The sequence below is a fragment of the Rhinopithecus roxellana genome, chromosome 15 (genome assembly GCF_007565055.1).
Source record: "Rhinopithecus roxellana isolate Shanxi Qingling chromosome 15, ASM756505v1, whole genome shotgun sequence".
Taxonomy (NCBI): domain Eukaryota; kingdom Metazoa; phylum Chordata; class Mammalia; order Primates; family Cercopithecidae; genus Rhinopithecus; species Rhinopithecus roxellana.
The window spans coordinates 2556426-2579000 of record NC_044563.1 but is presented as its reverse complement, the minus strand read 5'-3'; the positions used below and the strand labels follow the sequence as shown (position 1 = coordinate 2579000).

Here is a 22575-nt window from a genome sequence, read left to right as displayed (position 1 = left end):
AGTAGCTGGGACTGCAGGCGCCCGCCACCACGCCCGGCTAATTTTTGTGTTTTTATTAGAGACAGGGTTTCACCATGTTGGCCAGGATGGTCTCGATCTCTTGACCTCGTGATCCACCCGCGTCAGCCTCCCAAAGTGCTGAGATTACAGGGGTGAACCACCGCGCCTGACCTACTGCTGTCTTAAATAGCTGTTATTACATATCCAGTTGCAGCCTTTTTTTTTTTTTTTTTCTTCCTGGTTGAGCAGTGTTATTGCTTAAGAATGTCTGCAGTTATTTGTGCCTATATGTCATGGCATCTTACCACTTTTGTGAATTTTGTTGTGTAAGTTTTAAATCCGGTACTGTTTTTCAAAATGAATATGGAGTAGTCATTGGAGAAATTGGTTGAATTCTTTGCAGTAGCAAATAAATTTTAATCATTTTTAAGTTTGATAACCTTGGTAAACTGAATTCTGCAAAGTTTACACGTGTTTTAGGATCCCCGCAAAATCTACAGGGCATTGTGTTTTGCAAAATAGCCATTTAGCCATCAGATTCTTCTGTAGAATTTTCATCTTTTTGCCCATGTGAGAGGTAGTTCTTATTTGTATGGAGATTAAGTACCTGCGGATGGGATATGTTCATCACCACTTTACAGTATGAATTTGAACTTGAAACTGAAATGAAACCTTTTCTGTTAACCTGTCAGAGTTTTTAGTAGCCTCTTGTTATTGACCACATGTTAATTCCCTATGTTAGTTATTCGAAGCTAAGTGTGGGAACTGAAATCTTTATTTTGTTTTTCTTCTTTTGAGCAGTTGATAGTCTAGCATCAGGAGGAGGTGACCTCAAATATGTATGTATATATAGTAGTGCTTTTCTTCCTTCTCTTTCGTTGTCTGCAGTTTAAAAACTATTGTGATAAGTTTATGTTGTACTTCCAAAAATGTTGTCAAAGAGCCTATATTTTTCAATTTGTTTTGGAAGAAAATTACTTTGTGGGCAAGAAGGTGATTTAAATTCTTGACGGCCTAAGAGGCGTCAGCTGTGTGAAATAGGCCGATGCTGTTAGTGCTTGAAACCGATGATGGTTTATATGTGAATAAGACAGCAGAGATGAGCTTGTTGGGAGTTTGGCCTGAGATTGCTAGCTAAGGAATGCTTGCTTGTTTGCTTGAAGGGAAATGTGTTTTAGGCATCCAGAGTAAAAAGCTGGTATTACTTAGTTTGATTCTTCGACCACTATGGTGATAGGAAGTAGCCAATCTGTGCAGGAAACTGCTGTTATCCGGCCTCAACTTAGTTTTTGTGGGACCTCTTGAGGTTAGCAAATTTATGCTTCCCGAAACTATAGTTGTAAGGTTTGTCTTTGAGCATATGGTAATGGAAAACCATTATCAATAGGTAGATAGTAAATAATTTTGTGTTTGGCTGCTATGAAATTTTTTAGAAACAGTTTGTGGTGATGTAAATTTGTTTTCATCTGGCAGTCACTGGTTTTTCCACCCTGCCCTCTTAATAGAACAGGGTTGCTTTAATTTGTTTGCCAGAACTTTAAATTTTGCATTTAGTAACAACAGAGGCATTGTGTTTTTGTAGTATGAAAACAACGAAAGATCACTTTGTGAACTTTACTTTTTGATATTGACCACTTGCTGTGTAGCCTTAAATTTCTTACAAGTATCCCCTGTTAACTGTTAAACACGAAATCTATGTTCATTTCATGTTCTTGGGACCTTTAAAAATGCAGCGTGCATTATCCGGAAAAGCCTGTTCAAAAACAAGGTGAGATGGTTTCTGTTTAATAAACTTGTGGGAGAAGGAATGACTGTACACTTTTATGTGCAAAGGTTTTAAGTATAATAATTAAAATAGTACTTGTTTACTCAGTTACTGAAAAGTAGCTTTCAGTGATTTGCATCTATTTCCTTATTCATGAGCATCTTCTTTGTGCTGGGCACAGTTCTAGGTACTGGGGTCTCCCGCTGAATAAGACAGAAGTCTTTGCCCTCGTTTCTGCTGTGGGAGACAGACGAACAAGGTAGATGGTGGCAGGTGCTTTTGAGAAACGGTGGAGAGGAGTAGGGACTTTGGTGGTTGCAATTTGAAATAGGTAGAGAGGGAAATGCCTTACTTTCAAGATGACAAGATCTTACGGAGTCTCACTCTGTCTCTCAGGCTGAAGTGCAACGGCACAGTCTCAGCTCACTGCAAGCTCCGCCTCCCGGGTTCACGCCATTCTCCCGCCTCAGCCTCCCGAGTAGCTGGGACTACAGGCGCCCGCCACCACGCCCAGCTAATTTTTTATATTTTTTAGTAGAGACGGGGTTTCACCGTGTTAGCCAGGAGGGTCTCGATCTCCTGACGTTGTGATCCGCCTGTCTCGGCATCCCAAAGTGCTGGGATTACAGGCGTGAGCCACTGCACCTAGCCGAAAAAATCTTTTAGTATGTATTGGATTAAGAAGTTAGCGTCATTGAGGCATGTACTAATGAACTGCCCAGAAAAGAAGGGTGGAGGAGATGGGAGTACAGCAGTGAAGACTGCTGTGCCACAAGTAAACGTAATGTTTCAGTTAAAGGAAAGGAAATCATTTTTTACTTTCTTCTTGAAACCCCAGGGCTTGGCACCCTACAAGTCTCTGAAGAGATGGTCTGCTGCTGTTTGGAGGCAGGTATTTCAGTAGATCTTGTAACCAAACCTGAATGACTAAGGCAGTGTCTCTCTGTCTTCAGAAACTGCTTGAGACAGGCATATGTGTACATGGAGTCCCGGACACCATGCATGCTGTGTACTGGTAACACAGAGACAAGCTGTCACTTGCTAGCAGTGAGTTAAGCAAAGATTTCTTGGCAACCAGTCTCATCCCAGGTCTTGTGCTGGGCCCTGGAACGGCTGCACTGGGCAAGTAGACAGGCTCCCTGCCCTCATGGAACTTGTTCTTTAGTGGGCAAACATGTATTATTCATTGCTTTTTTTTTTTGGAGGTGGAGTCTCGCTCTGACGCCCAGGCTGGAGTGCAGTGGCACGTTCTCAGCTCACTGCAACCTCTGCCTCCCAGGTTCAAGCAATTCTGTCTCAGCCTCCCGAGTAGCTGGGATTACAGGTGCCCACCACCACGCCTGGGTAATTTTTGTATCTTTAGTGGAGATGGGTTTCACCATATTGGTCAGGCTGGTCTCGAACTCCTGACCTTAGGGGATCTGGCCACGTGGGCCTCCCAAAGTGCTGGGATTACAGGCGTGAGGCGCCGTGCCCAGCCTATTCATTGCTTTTAAACATTATCATGGGCCTGGCACGGTGGCTCATGCCTGTAATCCCAGCACTTTGGGAAACTGAGGTGGGCAGATCACCTGAGGGTCAGGAGTATGAGACCCTCTCCAGCCTGGGCGACAGAGCAAGCCTCCACCTCAAAAAACAAAACAAAACAAAAAAACAAAAAACATTATCGTGGAAAGTTTAACAACATGATTAACTTTTGATCCTGGAGAGTGGTAATGGTAGACTGGATCAGGAATCTACTGGCCAGGGCAATAAAAATGAAATCTGGAGTGTCTCAGGGCTTCGTATAATTGTCAGGTTTTGTGGGTGGGAGTGTTGGGGTGTCCTGCAGGGGTATCTTGATTCTTTCTGAGAACAGATCATTCCTTTGTCCCTTCTGATGTCCTAATCTAAAACAGTACTCCTGGAAGATTTGAACCTGTACCCAATGACTGGTCAGACTCCCTCTTGGATTGAGAATGTTGGATTGCCATTCCTCAGACTGAATGTGGGCCAAGCAATTGTGCTTTAGAAATTTATCTTAGAGGCCAGGCGCGGTGGCTCATGCCTGTAATCCCAGCACTTTGGGAGGCTGAGGCAGGCGGATCACCAGAGGTCGGGAGTTCAAGACCAAGCTTGGCCAACATGGTGAAACCCTGTCTCTACTGAAAATACAAAAAAAAAAAAAAAAAAAAAGTTAGCTAGGCATGGTGGTATGCACCTGTAATCCCAGCTACTCGGGAGACTGAGGCAGGAGAATCGCTTGAACCCGGGAGGTGGAGGTTGCAGTGAGCTGAGATTGCGCCTCCAACCTGGGCAACAAGAGCAAAACTCTATGTCAAAAAAAAAAAAAAAAAAAAAAATTACTACCATCCCTAATTTTTCAGGATTTATAGGATGTAAGGAAATTATAAGGAGTCTTGTGAAAACAGTAATTACATTTGAATTAATTTTTTTTTTTTTGAGACGGAGCCTCATTCTGTCGCCCAGGTTGGAGTACAGTGGCGTGATCACTGCTCACTGCAACCTCCGCCTACCGGGTTCAAGCAATTCTCCTGCCTCAGCCTCCTGAGTAGCTGGGATTACAGGTGTGCGCCACCATGCCCAGCTAATTTTTGTATTTTTAGTAGAGACAGGGTTTCACCATGGTGGTCAGGCTGGTCTCGAACCCCTGACCTCGTGATCCACCCGCCTCGGCCTCCCAAAGTGCTGGGATTACAAGCGTGAGCCACCGTGCCCGGCCCCATTTGAATTAATTTTGATCCTTCAATTATCTCCCATAAAGACACTGAGGACCTTTGAGTTTATTAAGACAGAGTAAATATATAAAAGTTTTGGGGAGTACGACCACACTGTCTAGCTTTGTCTCTCAAACATGGCCCAATTTTTTTTCCTTTCTTTCTTTCTTTTTTTTTTTTTTGAGACAGAGTCTCGCTGTCACCCAGGCTGGAGTCTAGTGGTGTAATCTTGGCTCGCTACAACCTCTGCCCCCCAGGTTCAAGCAGTTCTCCTGCCTCAGCCTCCTGAGTAGCTGGGACCACAGGCGTGTGCCACCATGCCCAGTTAACTTTTGCATTTTTAGTGGAGATGGGGTTTCACCACGTTGGCCAGGCTGGCCTCGAACTCCCAACTTCATGTGATCTGCTCGCCTTGGTCTCCCAAAGTGCTGCCCAATTTTATAGTTACTCTAGCTATAGAGTAGATGTTTTCAGTTCAAAATTAGGAATGTAAAGTTATATTTTGTTACAAAAATCTTTCTTTTTTTTTTTTTTTTTTTTTTTTTTGAGGCGGAGTCTCGCTCTGTTGCCCGTACTAGAGTGCAGTGGCCAGATCTCAGCTCACTGCAAGCTCCGCCTCCCGGGTTTACGCCATTCTTCTGCCTCAGCCTCCCGAGTAGCTGGGACTACAGGCGCCCGTCACCTCGCCCGGCTAGTTTTTGTATTTTTAGTAGAGACGGGGTTTCACTGTGTTAGCCAGGATGGTCTCGATCTCCTGACCTCGTGATCCACCCGTCTCGGCCTCCCAAAGTGCTGGGATTACAGGCTTGAGCCACCGCGCCCGGCCACAAAAATCTTTTAAAATTTCATATGAAAGCAGTTGTTTGGGGTAAAAGGAAGTTAATCCATAAATAGGATTGTTACAGTGTCTAATATAAATAAAAGAACATTTGTGTAATCATGGGAATTCATTTTTTTTCCCTCAACCCAGTTAAAGATAAAAATTTGCTTGCCAGTTCAGATTTAGAGTTGTAGACACAGTTAAAATTTTTGATCTTGGGAGGGAATCTGAACTTCAGAAAACTTACAACATTCTTCTGCCTGGTATCCCTGTTATAGTTTAATTTGATTGTCTTTTTTTTATTTTTAATTATTATTATTATTATTATTATTTCTTTTTTTTGAGACAGAGTCTCACTCTGTTGCCCTGGCTGGAGTGCAGTGGCCGGATCTCAGCTCACTGCAAGCTCTGCCTCCCGGGTTTACGCCATTCTTCTGCCTCGGCCTCCCGAGTAGCTGGGACTACAGGTGCCCGCCGCCTCACCCGACCAGTTTTTTGTATTTTTTAGTAGAGATGGGGTTTCACCGTGTTAGCCAGGATGGTCTCGATCTCCCGACCTCGTGATCCGCCCATCTTGGCCTCCCAAAGTGCTGGGATTACAGGCTTGAGCCACTGCGCCTGGCCATTTTTAATTATTATTAACACAAAAATTATATTTATGATGTATAATGTGATGTTTTGAAGTATACGTTGTGGAATGGCTAAGTCAAATTAATTCACATTAAGTGGTATACTGATTCTGACAAGAACATTTAAAATCTGCTCTCAGCAATTTTTCAGTTATGTGATACATTGTTAACTATAGTCACCAGGTTATATAGGTCCCTGGATTGCCTTTTAAAAGTGAGAGAACCTTCCGGATGAGTCTTTGGGCTCTGGTTTTATAAAACTAATATTAAACTGAACATATCAACATTTAAAACAAATATTTATTTTCCTCAAACCTGTATATTTGATAGTTCCTTATAACTTTCTGTTTTAAGGGTGATAGGGATTGTTAAACAAAAATAAATAATTTGTGTTGCTGAAACCTGACTGAACTCTAGCTTGTTTTTATAATACCACCACTCTACATTGTCTTTCCTTATGTAGGTTGAGCACTCCTGATCCCAAAATCAAAAGTCGAAATGCTCCAAATTCTGAAACTTCGTTAGTTTTGACATTGATGTTACAAGTGGAAAATTTCACACCTGACTTCATGTGATGGGTCACTGTTAAAACTTTGTTTCATGCACAAAATTATTTAAAATAATGCTGTATAAAATTACCTTCAGTCTGTGTGAATAAGATGTGTAGGAAACATGAATGAATTTCATGTTTAGATTTGGGTCCCATCCCCAAGATACCTGATCATGTTTGTACAAATATTCCAAAATCTGAAACACTTCTGGTCCCAAGCATTTCAGATAAGAGGTACTCAACCTGTATAAAGGGTGCAGTGTTTAAAGTAACTCAATATGTTGGTTTCATATCAAGGAATAGATACAGTCTATATGCATGATGGTTACAAAAGTGAGAAGAGACCTGGCCTGCTGTTATGTACTAGGCAATTTATCTTCATTAACAGCTTCTCAAGTAGCCACTAAAGTTTGTGGATGATGATACTGAGATACAGAGGAAGGTTCTGCAGAAGAGCTTGAGTGGGAATGAGTATGGGGAGGTAGACAGGGTCTGAATTGGTAGGAATGTGTATTCTGCAAAAGGTGACGGGGGATCACTGAAGTGTGTTTTTTGTTAGTGTTTTGTTTTTGTTTTTGTTTTTTGTCTTTGAGACAAGAGTTTTCGCTCTTGTTGGCCAGGCTGGAGTGCAATGGGGCAATCTCGGCTCTCTGTAAACTCCGCCTCCCGGGTTCAGGAGATTCTCCTGCCTCAGCCTCCTGAGTAGCTGAGATTACAGGCATGTGCCACCATGCCCGGCTAATTTTGTATTTTTAGTAGAGATGGGTTTCTCCATGTTGGTCAGGCTGGTCTGGAACTCCCAACCTCAGGTGATTTGCCTGCCTTGGCCTCCCAAAGTGCTGGGATTACAGGTGGGAGCCACCATGCCTGGCCGCCATTAAAGGGTTTTTGAATCTTCACTGACTAGGGCTGGTTTTGGGTTGCTGCTGTGGTCGTGGTGGTGAGCATAGCCAGCCATTGTAGGATTTGTTGCGCCTTTTTTTTTTTTTTTTTTTTTTTTTTGAGACGGAGACTTGCTCTGCCGCCCAGGCTGGAGTGCAGTGGCCAGATCTCAGCTCACTGCAAGCTCCGCCTCCCGGGTTTACGCCATTCTCCTGCCTCAGCCTCCCGAGTAGCTGGGACTACAGACGCCCGCCTCGTCGCCCGGCTAGATTTTTGTATTTTTTAGTAGAGACGGGGTTTCACCGTGTTAGCCAGGATGGTCTCGATCTCCTGACCTCGTGATCCGCCCCTCTCGGCCTCCCAAAGTGCTGGGATGACAGGCTTGAGCCACCGCGCCTGGCCACCTTTTTTTTTTTTTTTTTTTTTTGAGACAGGGTCTTTCTCTGTTGTCCAGGCTGGAGTTCAGTGGTGCAATCATAGCTCACTGCAGCTGCCAGGCCTCCAGCTCCTGGGCTGAAGTGATGCTCCTATCTCAGCCTCTCAAGTAGCTGGGACCAGAGGCATCAACTTCCGTGTCCGGCCTCTTTTTTTTTTTTTTCCCTGTTTCTGTTTTGAGACAGTCTCACTCTGTCTCCCAGGCAGGAGTGCAGTGACGTTATTTCAGCTCACTGCAACCTCTGCCTCCTGTGCTCAAGCGATTCTCCTGCCTCAGCCCCCTGAGTAGCTGGGACAACAGGTTCACACCACCACGCCTGACTAATTTTGTTTTGTTTTGTTTTGTTTTCTTTTTTTCTTTCTTCTTCTTCTTTTTTTTTTTTTTGTAGAAACAGGGTTTCCCCATGTTGCCCAGGCTGGTCTGAAACTCCTGAGCTTCAGGTAATCTGCCCACCTTGGCCTCCCAAAGTGCTGGGGTTACAGGCATGAACCACTGTGCCCGCTGCACTTTTTTTTTTCTTTTTGGTTTTCGTCTTCTTCATTAAACGTAATTTAGTTTTTTGAAAAAGTGTGTAATACTTGTATTTTGAATCTTAAAAATAGCACATTTTATTTCTAAATAAAAATTTTAAAAAGTAGTTAATACAGAAGTCATAGATCATAATTAGAGCTGTTTTTGTTAAATATAGAGGGTTTTTTTTGTTGTTGGTTTGTTTTACCCTAAAGCTGTGTGATTCCGTGGTTTGGGCTTCGCTCAGGTACTAAAGAATGAACATTGACCAGTTTTCAGCTGGAACAACCCTTTAGCGAGGCCCTCAGATGTATTTCCCACATCTGAGTTTAAGGAACGCTATAACCACACCTGGGTTATTTTACATTTAAGGACCTTTTTAAGCTATGCATTTAGCTGTTACTTTAAAAGCATTTAGATTAGATTTTGAAATTGTATAGGCCAGGCATGTTGACTCACACTTGTAATCCCAACGCTTTGGTAGGCTGAGGTGGGAAGATCTCTTGAGGCCAGGAGTTTGAGACCTGCCTGGGCAACTTAGCCAGACCCTAGGTCTACAAAAAATAAAATTAGCTGGGCATGGTGGCATGTGCCTATTGTCCCTGCTACTCAGGAGACTGAGATAGGAGGATTGCTTGAGCCCAGGACTTTGAGGCTGCAGTGAGCCAGGATTGCATAACTACACTGCAGCCTTGGTGACAGATTGAGATCCTGTCTCAAAAAAATGATAAATTTTTTTTAGTTTTATTCATATCAAGTTCTGTTTAAGAAGTAAATGCTCTAGAACACACCCTTAATATTCAGCTACAATGTCATCTAATTCTACCAATATAGAAATAATCATTTTTTAAAGTGGGATAATACTGAGTCTATTACACAAGGTTTTTACACAAGCAATACATCCTCAGTGTAGAAGTAATGAAAGATATGGAATAAATGCAATTAGAAAATAATCCCATAAGCTTGAAAGTGTAAACACCAGTAAATGCTTTGAATTACTCTAAAATAATTGGGCTGTCATTAATATATGTTTGTGTTGCCAAATGTATTATAAAAAATAAGGCAAATTAGAATTGACGTTATTCTGAAGTCTGGTTATTTTAGTGCCAATAAGAGAGTTTTCTTTTTTTTTTTTTTTTTCAGATGGAGTTTCACTCTTGTCGCCCAGGCTGGAGTGCAATGGTGCGATCTCGGCTCACTGCAACCTCCGCCTCCTGGGTTCAAGTGATTCTCCTGCCTCAGCCTCCCAAGTAGCTGGGATTACAGGCATGCGCCGCCATGCTCAGCTAATTTTGTGTTTTTAGTAGAGACGGGGTTTCACTATGTTGGTCAGGTGGGTCTTGAACTCCTGACCTCAAATGATCCACCCACCACGGCCTCCCAAAGTACTGGGATTACAGGCCAAGAAATGTTTTTATGAGTAAAGTATGTGTGTGATGAAATGCACAGATCTGAAGTGTACAGTTTAATGAGCTTTAACAAATGTATACACCCAGGTAACCTCAGTCAAGATCTAGAACATTTTCATCACACTAGAAAGTTCCCTACTGTCCCTTCTAGTGGACTCCATCCCATAGACAACCATTGTTTAAAAAGTATATTGAACAAGTATTTTTGTTTATGAATATAATTATTACAACTCTTTTTAATTTGTAGGGGATAAAAACATTCAGATGGCAGATCACAGGTAAGCCAAAGTGGACTTTGTTTATTGGAGTTTAAAATTCAGTTGGTGAGCAACAGCCAAGCCATAATTTCAATCAATATTAGAATCAAAGTTAAATGCATTTCAGAGTCTAGCTGATGGCTCATTTCTTGTGTGTGTATTTGAGCACATAAAGAAATTACTTCAGACATGAATAGTGCCTCAGATGTTGATACTTACAGATCTTTTATGGAAAGCAATCATTTTGCTCTCCATGCTTTAACACCTCTGGGGTGAAGTCAGGTAATTTTGACACTATCCTAACGGTCTGTAGTTGTCAGTGATCAAGTGGGAGATTTTGTTTTTTGGATTGAGGGTTACTTTTAGTTGTGTATATTGTTTGATGTTTATTTTTTATGAGGGAGGTATGTCCAGGCATCTTTGAAAACTGGTTTATGGCTTATTTTACATTTGTTGTGGCTGATTTTACAAAGCCACTTTGGACCCTGTCTTAACTTCGTAAGACTGCCTTGCTCTGTCTGATCACATGAGCTGCTGACCAAACAGTAACATGTTCGTTGGTTGATGGGTTTGGTTTGAGGGCTGGGAGCAGATTTTTTGAGGAAAGAAGCTGTAGAAATGAAAGCTGTCTAAGAAGCTTTGGCTAAGGTTGGAAATAAGAACTTTGTAAGGCTCTATGTTTGGGAGAGGAGGGAGGTGTTAAGTAGTAGAATATTTTTATAGCAGAGAGGACAGCCTCTGAGATAACACATGCACATTAGTAGTTGTCTTCTCAAATCTGACGTCACTGTAGAGATGCCTCTTAATGTATTGAATAAGAAACATGTCCATTTGTGCTACTTCTTTGGAGCTTTCTTGACAATAATACTTTTTAAACGTACCGTTGTTTTAGTTTTTCAGATGGGGTTCCTTCAGATGCCGTGGAAGCTGCTAAAAATGCAAGTAATACAGGTCAGTTCACTGCACATGGAGAGTTTGCATCCAGTATGGGGAATCTTCCTCTCTCTGGAAACATTAATGCAAGTAAAGGATTGCTTCCTGTACTTCAGTGGTTTTAGGAACGCTAGAGTAATTAAAATGAAAAATCGGTATCTTATTAATAAAAGATTTATTTTTTATAGGAATTCAGACTCTACAGTAGTAAACAGAATAATAGTACAGTCTACCTTCTTGTACCTGCCATCACTGAGCTTTAGTATTGATTAACAAATGACCAGTCTTTTTTCTTGTTTTTGAGATGGAGCCTTGCTATGTTACCCAGGCTGCTCTTGAACTCCTGGGCTCAAGCAGTTTTCCTGCCTCAGCCTCCCAAGTAGTTAGGGCTGCAGGCACAGACCACTGCACCTGACCTTTTTTTGTTTTTGATTTTTTAAATCTATACCCTTAACTTTCCTTCCTTTGGAAAGCAAATCCTAGGAATGTTATTTTGTTCATAAATTCACAGATGTGGTATCTTTCACCCTTTGAAAAAAAACCCTGTATATCTGTACTCCCCACTCCCTCCAAACTGTTTGAAAGCAAGTGGAGGATATCTGTGTTCCTAAAACAATTCTACAATGCCATTACCAAGAAACTTAGCATTGGAGCAATACCGTTCTCTAATAGATAGTCATGCTTCTATTTTCCCTGGTTTTCTCAGCAATTTTTACCCCACCCCCAAATCTAGCACCTACTCAAAGATCATGCGTTTTGTTTTGTTCTAGGGTCATCTCCCTACCTTTTGCGTCTTTTATTAATACATCAACACAGCAGCGCTCTGGGCCACTGTGGTCTTATAGAGTGCTCACAGTCTGGATTTGCCCAGTCGTTTCTTCCTGACGAGATGCAGGGTAAACATTTGGCAAGAAGGGCACACAGGTGACATGATGCAGTGGTCATTGCTTCCGGAGGCACAGTATGTTGGCTCGGCACCTGTCCGGGGACACTGTGATTGATTAAGACAATGCCTGCCAGACTTCTCTGTTACCAAGGTCCTTTCACCTTGGAAGCAATCTGTCAGGCACGTGTAGATATACTCCTCTTTTTCAGCAAACTTTCACACAGTGGTTTTAGCACCCATTGATGTGTGTTTATATATGCATGTAGTATTTACATACTATACATGTGTACACAATTTTATGTATACAAATTATGTCCCTTAAATATACTTCATGTGCTTCATGTTAGTGGTTGTGTTTGCAGTTCTATTATAAATGTTTAAAATTGAGTGCCTACTTGGTGTGTTTGACTTACCCACATCATGGGAGAATACTTGGGATGGGAGAATACTTGGGTATGTACTGGCTGTAAGCAAGGGAAGGGCGCTGGGTTTGGGTTTCTATATTGTATCATTAAGAGGGAAATTGTTAAGAGTCTGTGTCACGAGCCAGATGTCTGCCACTCCTTAGTCACACAGCTGGATAGAAGGACAGTCACTACCCTCTCAGGATCTCATTCATTGGTTTATTGGGAAATGGGCTTCTAAATACAAACATCTGGAGATTGTGAGCTCACTACACATGCAGGTTAGCTGTAAGTGGGGTGGAATGGTCGGAAGTACTTCCTGGAACGAGATGGGTTTGGGCAGAAGAACATTCAAGGCAGAGGAGAGAAGCACACGAAGAAAACTTAGGGAACAGTGCCGTCAGGAGCTGGTGAGCCTGGGGCTCTCCTGGACTGTGAGGTCTGTGGCACCACAGTGAGCGAGGGCAGTAGTGGATGCTCTTTCACTTTGAAAAACTGATCTCATCTCTGTTCTTGGCTTCTGGACACCACCCTGGGACTTGGGGGTAGACCATGTGAACTTCCATTAATGATGTCCTCAGTTGTTTAAGCCTGGAGGTTAAACAGCCGCAGTCCTGGTTGAGAACCAGGACTCTCGAGGTATTTATTCAGTGAATTTGTAGCTACCCATCAGGTGATTAACCTAGAATGTTAAATGCTCTTAAAATAAATTTTAATTATTTTCAAAACGTGTTTTGGAGTCACTGGTATATGTATTTAGAAATTAGTAGATGTAAATCTAGGCAAAGCTAAGTAGATATGTTACTCATTTTTGACTCTTGGCTATTGTGTGTGGTGGGCGTATTTTAAATATGTTTGGTCTTAACTCTTCATAGAAAAGCTCACAGATCAGGTGATGCAGAATCCTCGAGTTTTGGCAGCTTTACAGGAGCGACTTGACAATGTCCCTCACACCCCTTCCAGCTACATCGAAACGTAAGTGTGCTGTGAATACGGTCTTGTGCAATTTGGAGAAACAAAAGGAAAACAAAGGAAGAAACCATTTTTCAGTTCCTCAAAATAGGAATAAATGGTTTTTTTTTTCATTCCAAGACATCGTCTGTGAGAGACAGGCACTGGGATATGAGAAGAATGACCCTACCCTGTGCTTAGTCTCAGAGTTTGCCTGGTGGATGGAATAGAGTGACCTGTCAGTTTCTGATAGGAAGTGCACAGTGCCATCCTGTGGAGGGCTAGAGGACTTCACGGATCAGCCGAGTTGGGGAGGACAACTGGTGGCTCCTACGTTAAACTAAGAGAACCTCTCCTTCTTGACTTACCCACATGAGCCTGTGACACCAACACCTTAAAAAAAAAAAAAAAAAAAAAAAAAAAACTGGGCATAGTACCATATGCCTGTGAGTTTTCACTACCCTCCAGCCTGGGTGACAGTGAGACTGTCTTTAAAAAAAAAAAAAAAAAAAGTTGGGATCTTGCTATATTGTCGAGGCTGGTTTTGGTTTTGAACTCCTGGGCTTAATTGGTTCTCCTGCCTCAGCTTCCCAAAATGCTGGGATAACGGGTGAGCCACTGCAGCTGGTTAACACCTTTCCTAGAATCCTAGGATGGCTCTTGTCAGGACCTCCCTGTCTTACTTCTGGAAGGAATTTTTAGTTTTTGAGTTGGAGTCTCACTTTGTTGCCCAGGCTGGAGTGCAGTGGCATGTAATAGCTCATTGTAACCTTGAACTTCTGAGCTCAAGTAATCCTTCTACCTCAGCCTCCAGAGTAGCTGGAACTATAAGCATGTACCACCATACCATGCCTGGCAAATTTTTTTTTTTTTTGAAAGGGATGAGCTGTTACTGGGCTTCCATCTATAATTGAGTCAAGGCTTGGTCTCTCAGGAGGCCCCACCTTCCAACTGTTTTCACCTGTCAGGACTGCCAGGGCTATTATGACAAGAAGGGGACCTTTATTTTTTATTTTTATTTTTTGAGACAGAGTCTCGCTCTGTCATCCAGGCTGGAGTGCGGTAACTTGGGATCTCAGCAACTTCCGCCTTCCAGTTTCAAGTGATTCTCCTGCCTCAGCCTCCCGAGTAGCTGGAATTACAGGTGTGCGTCACCACGCCCAGCTAATTTTTTTGTATTTTTATTGTTCTGGGGTAGATATGCTGAATGTGCAAGTTTGTTACATAGGTATACATGTGCCATGGAGATTTGCTGCACGTTTTTTTTTTTGTATTTTTAGTAGAGACGGTTTCACCATGTTGGCCAGGCTGATCTCCATCTCCTGACCTCAGGTGATCTGCCCACCTCGGCCCCCCAAAGTGCTGGGATTACAGGCATGAGCCACAGCGCCCAGCCTAAAAGGGGGCATTCAGAGTTTGCTTTGCCCATTTAGAAGCTTCTTGGGGATTACTTAGTGGGCCAGGTTTTTTGTTTTTTTTTTTTGCAGACTACATTGATGGGATGGAGTGATACTGTGTAGGAGTGGCAAGAATTGAGAATGAGTAATGGTTTCTAGTTTTCCCGCTTTAGAAACTGGGTTGGTGGGGTGGCATTCTGTGAGAGGAACTGCTTGAGTGGGAACAAGTTTATGTGAGACTAGAAGTGGTTCCATATTGGCCATATTGCAGGAAAAGTGCCCGCAGAGGGCTGGGTGTAGTTGGTATGAATGATTGAAGGACTGCTGGGGGCACACTGGGGTCCAGTTTGTTTAACATCCTTTGTCATTTTACTTCAGTTGGAAAGCTTCAAAAATTAAACTAAGTTAAAATTGTGTAAGTTGCCAGGTGTGGTAGCTCACACCTGTAATCCTAACACTTTGGGAGGCCAAGGCAGGCAGATTGTTTGAGCCCAGAAGTTCAAGACAAGCCTGGGCAACATGATCAAACCCCATCTCTACAGGATGCAAAAAAACTAGCTGGGCATGGCTATGTGCCCCTGTAGTCCAGCTACTCGGAATGCTGAGGTGGGAGGATCATTTGAGCCCGGAAAGTTGAGGCTGTAGTGAGCCAAGATCGCACCACTGCACTGCAGCCTGGGCAACAGAGTGAGATCCTACCACAGTAAATGAATGAATGAATGATCAGTGCTGAAAAGAGGTACAAATGGCAGTGGGAGTCTATGATTTTGTTAAATTCTTTTTGCTTTTCCCTTGTTCTCATCTACTACTAGCAGTAGTTCTAGAATGTTAAGCATTATTTGAGAGTCTAAACTAAGGACCTTTAGCTTGAGGTAACTGATTATATTTCACCCAGGAGAGTGGTCCTTTGGGATGCAAAGCAGTTGTTCTAATACCTCCCAGACCAGTGATATGTGTGTGTGAATTGCCTACTGCTCTGTGCTGTGTGTTATTGGAGGATAAGTCAAGTGCTTAGACTTGAGAACTCTGATCGTGTAAATGGGTATCTAAGATTCAGGACTCAGGGCCCTGCCCCAAGTAGATTATTTGGGTCTATCATGAGGCCGGGAATCTGCTGTTCAGTCCACATGATTATGACCAGGGGTTTCGCTTTAAGCAAATAGTTTTGATAGGTTAAAAACAGGGATTTTTCTTCTGATTTATAGAAGTTGTACATACAAACTAAAATATTTTTTAAAACATAGAACAGGATCGAAAGGCAAACTCATAGTTGACCTGACTCTCAAGGACAAAGTTGTGTTGCCTGTGGTCTGTGTTTCTCAAATTTTTCCTCCAGTGTGTTAACAAGTGTGGACTCCCACGTGGCACTAAATATTCCTGGACAATGTGATTATAAATAGGCCATATTTGAATACTGTTGAACTTCCATTGTCCAGTTTTTCACTTGTACAGATCTATCAATGGACAATCCAGCATAAATACTTGATTAGGATAAATTTTTTTTTCCTTTTGGTAAGGTAGGGTCTTGCTCTGTTTTCCAAGCTGGAGTCCAGTAGCACAATCGTAGCTCACTGCTGCCTTGATCTCCCAGAGCAAGTGAGCCTCCCACCTCAGCTTCCTGAATAGCTGGGACTACAGGCGCACACCTGGCTAATTTTTTAAATTTTTTGTAGAGAGGGGTCTTGCTGTATTGCTCAGGCTGGTCTTGTAGTCCTGCCCTCAAGCAGTCCTCCCACCTTGGCCTCCCAAAGTGGTGGGATTACAGGCATGAGCCACTGCACCCAGCCTTAAGAATAAATTCTTAGAAGTGGAATTACTGGGTCCAAAGAACATTTTCAGTATTTCTGCCCTTAAGAAAGATGAGTCAGTCAGAGGGCTTCTTGACCCTTAGCCTCGTAAAACCTGGGTGTTTTGTTTTGGTTTTTAGTTGCCAATTTGGTAAGGAAAAGATGAGCGTTCTTAAATGTTTGCATTCTTTTGGATATTTTATGAGATTGAATCTTCATGTTTGACAATTGTGTTTTTTCTTTTGTGAATTATCTTTTCTGCCTCCTGTATCCTTTTTTTCCTATTGGGGTATTTGTCCTTTTCTTAATTTTTAAGAGGTCTTGTTCATTATGTTAATTCCATGTTAACTTAAATTCATTTTAATAAAATTGAAAAGCATGCTGCCTTATTTTACAGGCATGAGGATGTTGTATTTCTTACTCCTTTTTTTTAGTTTACCTAAAGCAGTAAAAAGAAGAATTAATGCATTGAAACAACTTCAGGTGAGATGTGCTCACATAGAAGCCAAGTTCTATGAAGAGGTACATGACTTGGAAAGAAAGTATGCAGCACTATACCAGCCTCTCTTTGACAAGGTAGGGAGCTCTGTTAACGAATTTAATATACAGATAATCTTCAACTTACGACGGTGTTAGGTTGCGATAAACCCGTTATAAGTTGACAACATCTAGGGTAAGAATGCATCTAAGCTACCAAACGTAGCTTAGTCTAGACTACCTTAAACAAGCTCAGAACACTTACATTAGCCTGCAGTCAGGCAAAATCGTCTTCCACAAAGCCTATTTTATAATAAAGTGCTGAGTGCCTCATGTAATGTATTGAACACTACACAGAGAGTGGAACAGAGTGTGGTTGTATTGGTACCCAAAGTGTGATGGCACCATCATGAAGTTGAAAATCTTTAGTTGAACCATTGGAAATTGGGGACTGCCTTTATTTTAGATCTTTAGGTGAAACATCCAGATTTACCCAGGAAATCATCTAATATTTTTCTTTGAATCCTAAAATTTAGAATCTTAAAGTTAGTTATAAAAATACCCAGTTTTCAAAGTCTTTTTGTAGACATTATTTATAAATTTAACTTGAGTTTCCAAGTAAGCTAATAACATAATTCTAATAAGGTCTCATTTTTATGTAGAGAAGAGAATTTATCACCGGTGATGTTGAACCAACGGATGCGGAATCGGAATGGCACAGTGAAAATGAAGAGGAAGAGAAATTGGCTGTAAGTCTTTAGAAAAATGTGACTTATGTTCTGTTTTAATACTATTAAAAATAAGTATTTTTTAATGACTAGTAAACTTACGTGCTTCTAGCAGTAGGTGCTGCTGCATCATTAGGTTGAGTTTAGATTCCTTTCTGATACCGATCTAGCATCTGACACAGTACTGTCAGTTCATAGGAGGAGTAAGATGTAGTGCTACGTCAGTTATCTGTGGACAGGAGCATATTGAAATAAGGGATCAGACCAACAAAGATTAAAACATCAGAGAAAGTGGCCGGGCGCGGTGGCTCAAGCCTGTCATCCCAGCACTTTGGGAGGCCGAGACGGGCGGATCACGAGGTCAGGAGATCGAGACCATCCTGGCTAACACGGTAAAACCCCGTCTCTACTAAAAAAATACAAAAAACTAGCCGGGCGAGGTGGCGGGCGCCTGTAGTCCCAGCTACTCTGGAGGCTGAGGCAGGAGAATGGAGGCGGAGCTTGCAGTGAGCTGAGATCCGGCCACTGCACTCCAGCCCGGGTGACAGAGCGAGACTCCGTCTCAAAAAAAAAAAAAAAAAAAAAAAAAAAAAATCAGAGAAAGCAAAGATCAAGAAGAGATACCCCTGTGTTCTCAGTCACTAGAAGATTGGGGGAGTTATGAGGGGAGTGCCTTCCCTGCTCAGTGGCGTGGACTAGCGTGCGGTCCCTGACAGGTGTTCAGCCAGCAGATTGGTTGCGTATGGTGGTTGTGGTATGGCTGTCAGTTACCTGGCTCACAGCCTTTTTCTAGTGACTGGTCGCATTCCAGTGCTGTGAAAACTCCCAGTGTCAGCCTGATTTTATGTTTGGAAGACAAGTAACTTTTATCCTATAACTAACTTTTTGCAAGGGTGTTTTTTTTTTTTTTTTTTTAAAGGGTATATGATAATTTTGGTAGCCTTCTGTGTTTTTGATCTTTTTAAAATATGTAGAACCTGGCCGAATTGAAGCCATGGCTGTGGATTAATACAGTTGTGAATCAGTTTCTAACAGCTCAAGGAAACCTGCCTTCGCTAATTTAAAAGGCCTACGAGATCATTTCATCATAACAATCCCATTTGGCAAGGCATTCAGAATTTCCCATAGTTCCATTCAGTGTTATGTTTCACCTCCCTTGGTCTACCTTTTCCCTGGGGCGTGATGTTATAAGACTCCCCTTCACTTTACCGTGTACCCTTTCTGATCACTTTCTGATGCTTGCGTGGTGTCCAGGAACCAGCATTTATAGCCACCTGCTTAAAGCTGGATACGTTGCTGAGCACTTTCTTGCTGCAGATACTGCTGCAGCAAATGTTTTTTTTTTTTTTTTTACTTCAACTTACTGCCCCTACCCCACAAATTTTAACCAGAGGTCAGATTATTAGTCCAAGTGAACTTACTGATCCTTGGACTGGACTTTTTTTGCCCAGTGATAGATGTTCTGCATATTTGCATTCCACTTCCTTAAGGTTGACGTACAGTCTTTGCATCAGCATTTGTGATGATGATTGTCTCAGGATGGCACCTCACAGAGTTAGCACTGGATGGCCTTTCCCAGAGTTGGTGGCACTTTTGTCATCTCTTTAGTTTCTTCGCCTTTGATGTGAAATCATAAGGAATTCCATGTGGATGTAATGCCCTGACTGCTTTTTTCCCTCGGAAGCATCTGAGAAGTGTTGCATGGCCCAGTAAATGGTTTGGAGATGCAGACTCTAAAAGAAAGGTTTTTGATCGGAGATAATACAGGATTTGGAAATGATACTCTACATTAAGCCACTGCGTTATTTTTAAATTTGTATTTTTTGCGATCTTTTTGCATCTTTATTTTTTTTAGGGAGACATGAAAAATAAAGTAGTCATAACAGAAAAAGAAGCAGCAACAGCTGAAGAGCCAAATCCCAAAGGAATTCCAGAGTTCTGGTTTACCATCTTTAGAAATGTAGATATGCTAAGTGAATTAGTCCAGGTAAGCACGTTTCTATCTTTTAGAGAGATTATGTGGTAGTCTTCTAACATTACTCATCTATGGCATTTTTTTAAGCACTAAACTGGGCGTTGAAAGGTTGTTCATAGTGGGCGGAAGGGCACTTCCTGTGACCAGGACCTCAGGTGAGCAGTCCTGATCTCACAGTGAGTGCTTTATTCACAGTGGGGCGTCCATGCTGTCTTTTGCAGTTCTTGATGGAAAGCTGGGCAGCTCAGCCTGATCCAAAACTTTCAAATCAATTCCTTTTACCTCTTGTAAAGGTCTGTTGTCTCGCCTGTGGGAAAGCCTGTGAATAAATTCAAGAGCGCATCTGTGTCTTACTGTGTGTGAGTGCGCAGGAAAGGGTGAGGGCGGGAGACCAGAGTAGGAGAATGAATTTTGAAGGGATGAGTTCTGTGTGTGTGTATACACACACACATCCCAGTGAATTTTTTAACAAGTTGCTAATATTTTCTGATCATTTCTCTTGAAAAGTGTCTATTTTAAGAAAAGAAGGCCAGGCATGGTAGCTCATGTCTGTAGCCCTAGCACTTTGGGAGGCCGAGGTAGGCAGATTGTTTAAGACCAGCCTGGGCAGCGTGGCGAAATCCCATCTCTACAAAAAATACAGAAGTTAGCTGGGCATTGTGTTGTGCACCTGTGGTCCCAGGTAGTTGGGAGGCTGAGGCAGGAGGATCACCTGAGCCCAGGAGGTCGAGGCTGTGGTAAGCCATGATCATGGCGCTACACTCCATCCTGGTGGGTGACAGAGTGAGACCCTGTCTCAAAAAAACAAAACAAAACCAACATTTCTGATTTTGTCTTGCCTTGACATTTTACTTTCTACAGTGAAATGGTGAACAAATTAAAAGGTGATAAATTTGGTTTTCCCTGAAATTAGTTATAATAGAAGTTTCCAGAACACAGAAACAAATCTTGCCTTAAGTCTCACTGACTGACTTGCTGTCGGTTTTTATTGCTCCAGAGTCCCCAGAAACAGTACATCTACATTCACACTTGCTCAGGACAGCTCCAGGCTCTGCTTATGTGGGCAGAGTGCTTCTCCCATCACAGAGCATAGCCACTGTCTGTTGTCCTTTGCAAACTGCTGTATTGTAATTTGCACGGGATTTTACAGCTATGTTTTTTAATGGTTTTCACAAATGTGTCACATTGCTGCCTCTGCTACCTGCCTTGTTTCATGCTTATCCTGTGTCCTAAGCCGAAACTTGAGAAAAGATGGAAAGAATGATGTATTCCTTATTCTCCTTCCAGACCAGAAAGCATCTAAAATAGAACAGCCTTGGTTTTTCCTGATCTTGAGTTTCCTTTTTATATGAAAAGGTGGAATTGACGAAGACTAGACCATACTTTTAAAAGAATGCCATGCACCAGAATTTCATTGGAAAAATTAAGTAATGTGTACTAGAGCCGTAGTCTCACCCTGTGTATTACAATCGCCTGAGCAGCTTTAAAAACTGTATAGCAAAAACTGAATGCCTCATCTGTCACCACGGCACTGAGAGTTTGGAAGTGGTTTTAGGTACTCTGATATGCATGCTGAGAGTTGAAAATCCCCATGGTAGGGAGCAGGTGGAAAGACTAGCTCTTAGGTTCGTTCTTCTGAGACTTCGGGGGGCATGGGGAGTGGCCATGGCAGTGCAGATTCTGGTTCTGTGGGGCTGCCTGTCTCATGGTCCCAGGGTGATGCTCATGCTGCAGGGTTGGAGCATCTTCACGTGGGACTGGGGGTGCAGTGATAACAGGGTTTGGGAGCAAGAGTTAGGTGACTTGAGTGAGTTTTGGTGTCCCCTTCTGTGCGTGTGGCCACTTGGTTATGGCATTGGGGTCACTGGCCATGGATAGCGCTGCCTTGGGTTTTGAGAGCACAGTGAGGCATTTGGCCACATTTTAATGGGGTGTCCCTTCTCATTCTCCCAGCACCTCTGTGTTAGTGTCAGTGCTTCAGCATTTCAGCCAAGAAGTGTCTTGTTGCTTTTTGTTTTAAAAGCTTTAAAAAGATATGCAGGGGTTGATAGAGTACTCATTTAATATGCAGAGAATGAGGAAATGTTATTTGTACTGTTTGTAACCTCATAGCAGGTAACGGTAGCATGTTCTATTTTGATTTTTTAACAATTTTTTTTTTTTTAACAGAGTCTCACTCTGTTGCCCAGGCTGGAGCGCAGTGGCATGTTCTCGGCTCGCTGCAAGCTCCGCCTTCCGGGTTCACGCCATTCTCCTGCCTCAGCCTCCCGAGTATCTGGGACTACAGGTACCCGCCACCACACCCGGCTAATTTTTTGTCTTTTTAGTAGAGACGGGGTTTCACCATGTTAGCCAGGATGGTCTCGATCTCCTGACCTCATGATCCATCCGCCTCAGCCTCCCAAAGTGCTGGGATTACAGGCGTGAGCCACCGCCCCCGGCCAACAATTATGTTTTAATGTCTGGTGTTGGAGTCTGCCATTTCTGAGAGAATCCCTTTCCTTTTTAAGGGACATAGTCTTGCTATGATGCCCAGCCTAGAGGTCAGTGGCTTTTCATAGGCACAGTCAGTGCACTGCTGTCTCAGTCTCTTGGCCTCAAGTGGTCCTCCCAAGTAACTGGGACTGCAGGTGTGTGCCACTGTGCCCAGCTCATTTTGGTCATATATTAAATTCCAAAGTTGGATTAACTCTGAGTCCCTTTTTTCCAAATCTGGGGATAGTTGAAATATATTCCTTCAAGTAGAGTGGAAAATTTGAGATGGTGGCTTTGTGATCTCAGTGTGATGCTTCCAGTGTTGTTTGTGCCTTTGCTTCCTGAGTCTTGAGTGTCTGCCAGTGTGGGGCATTGCCTTATATCTGCCCTGGACGTTTAAATTTTGACCCACAGGGTACATGGCTGCTTGAGGAAATTAGAACCTAATGGTTATTTTACGAAGTTTGGGAAAACATCAGTGGGCACTGCGTCTTTGAATGGGATGAGTTTGAAGTTCCCAGTGCCATCTCTGGAAAGCATGCTGGTGAAGGTGTTCATTGGTGATTGAGAGCCAGTGCATGCCTCCG

At 42.6% G+C, this 22575-nt stretch overlaps 1 protein-coding gene across 8 annotated transcripts in view; it reads left to right on the top strand.

Moving 5' to 3' along the window:
• The window catches only part of NAP1L4 (nucleosome assembly protein 1 like 4), a 48130-nt gene that overhangs the window by 2351 nt on the left and 23204 nt on the right, over positions 1 to 22575 (top strand). For 3 of the 8 annotated variants that reach the window (XM_010382075.2, XM_010382072.2, XM_010382073.2), the window contains exons 2-7: positions 9966 to 9996; positions 10868 to 10926; positions 13074 to 13173; positions 16768 to 16909; positions 17473 to 17559; positions 19394 to 19525. In XM_010382075.2, coding sequence (XP_010380377.1) covers positions 9983 to 9996; positions 10868 to 10926; positions 13074 to 13173; positions 16768 to 16909; positions 17473 to 17559; positions 19394 to 19525 — 534 coding nt within the window. In that variant the 5' untranslated portion in view covers positions 9966 to 9982. Of the gene's footprint in view, positions 1 to 248; positions 1769 to 1946; positions 2025 to 2603; positions 2654 to 9965; positions 9997 to 10867; positions 10927 to 13073; positions 13174 to 16767; positions 16910 to 17472; positions 17560 to 19393; positions 19526 to 22575 lie in introns of those variants that run through there. The other 5 variants (XM_030917256.1, XM_030917257.1, XM_030917254.1 and 2 more) reach the window with 5 other exon arrangements.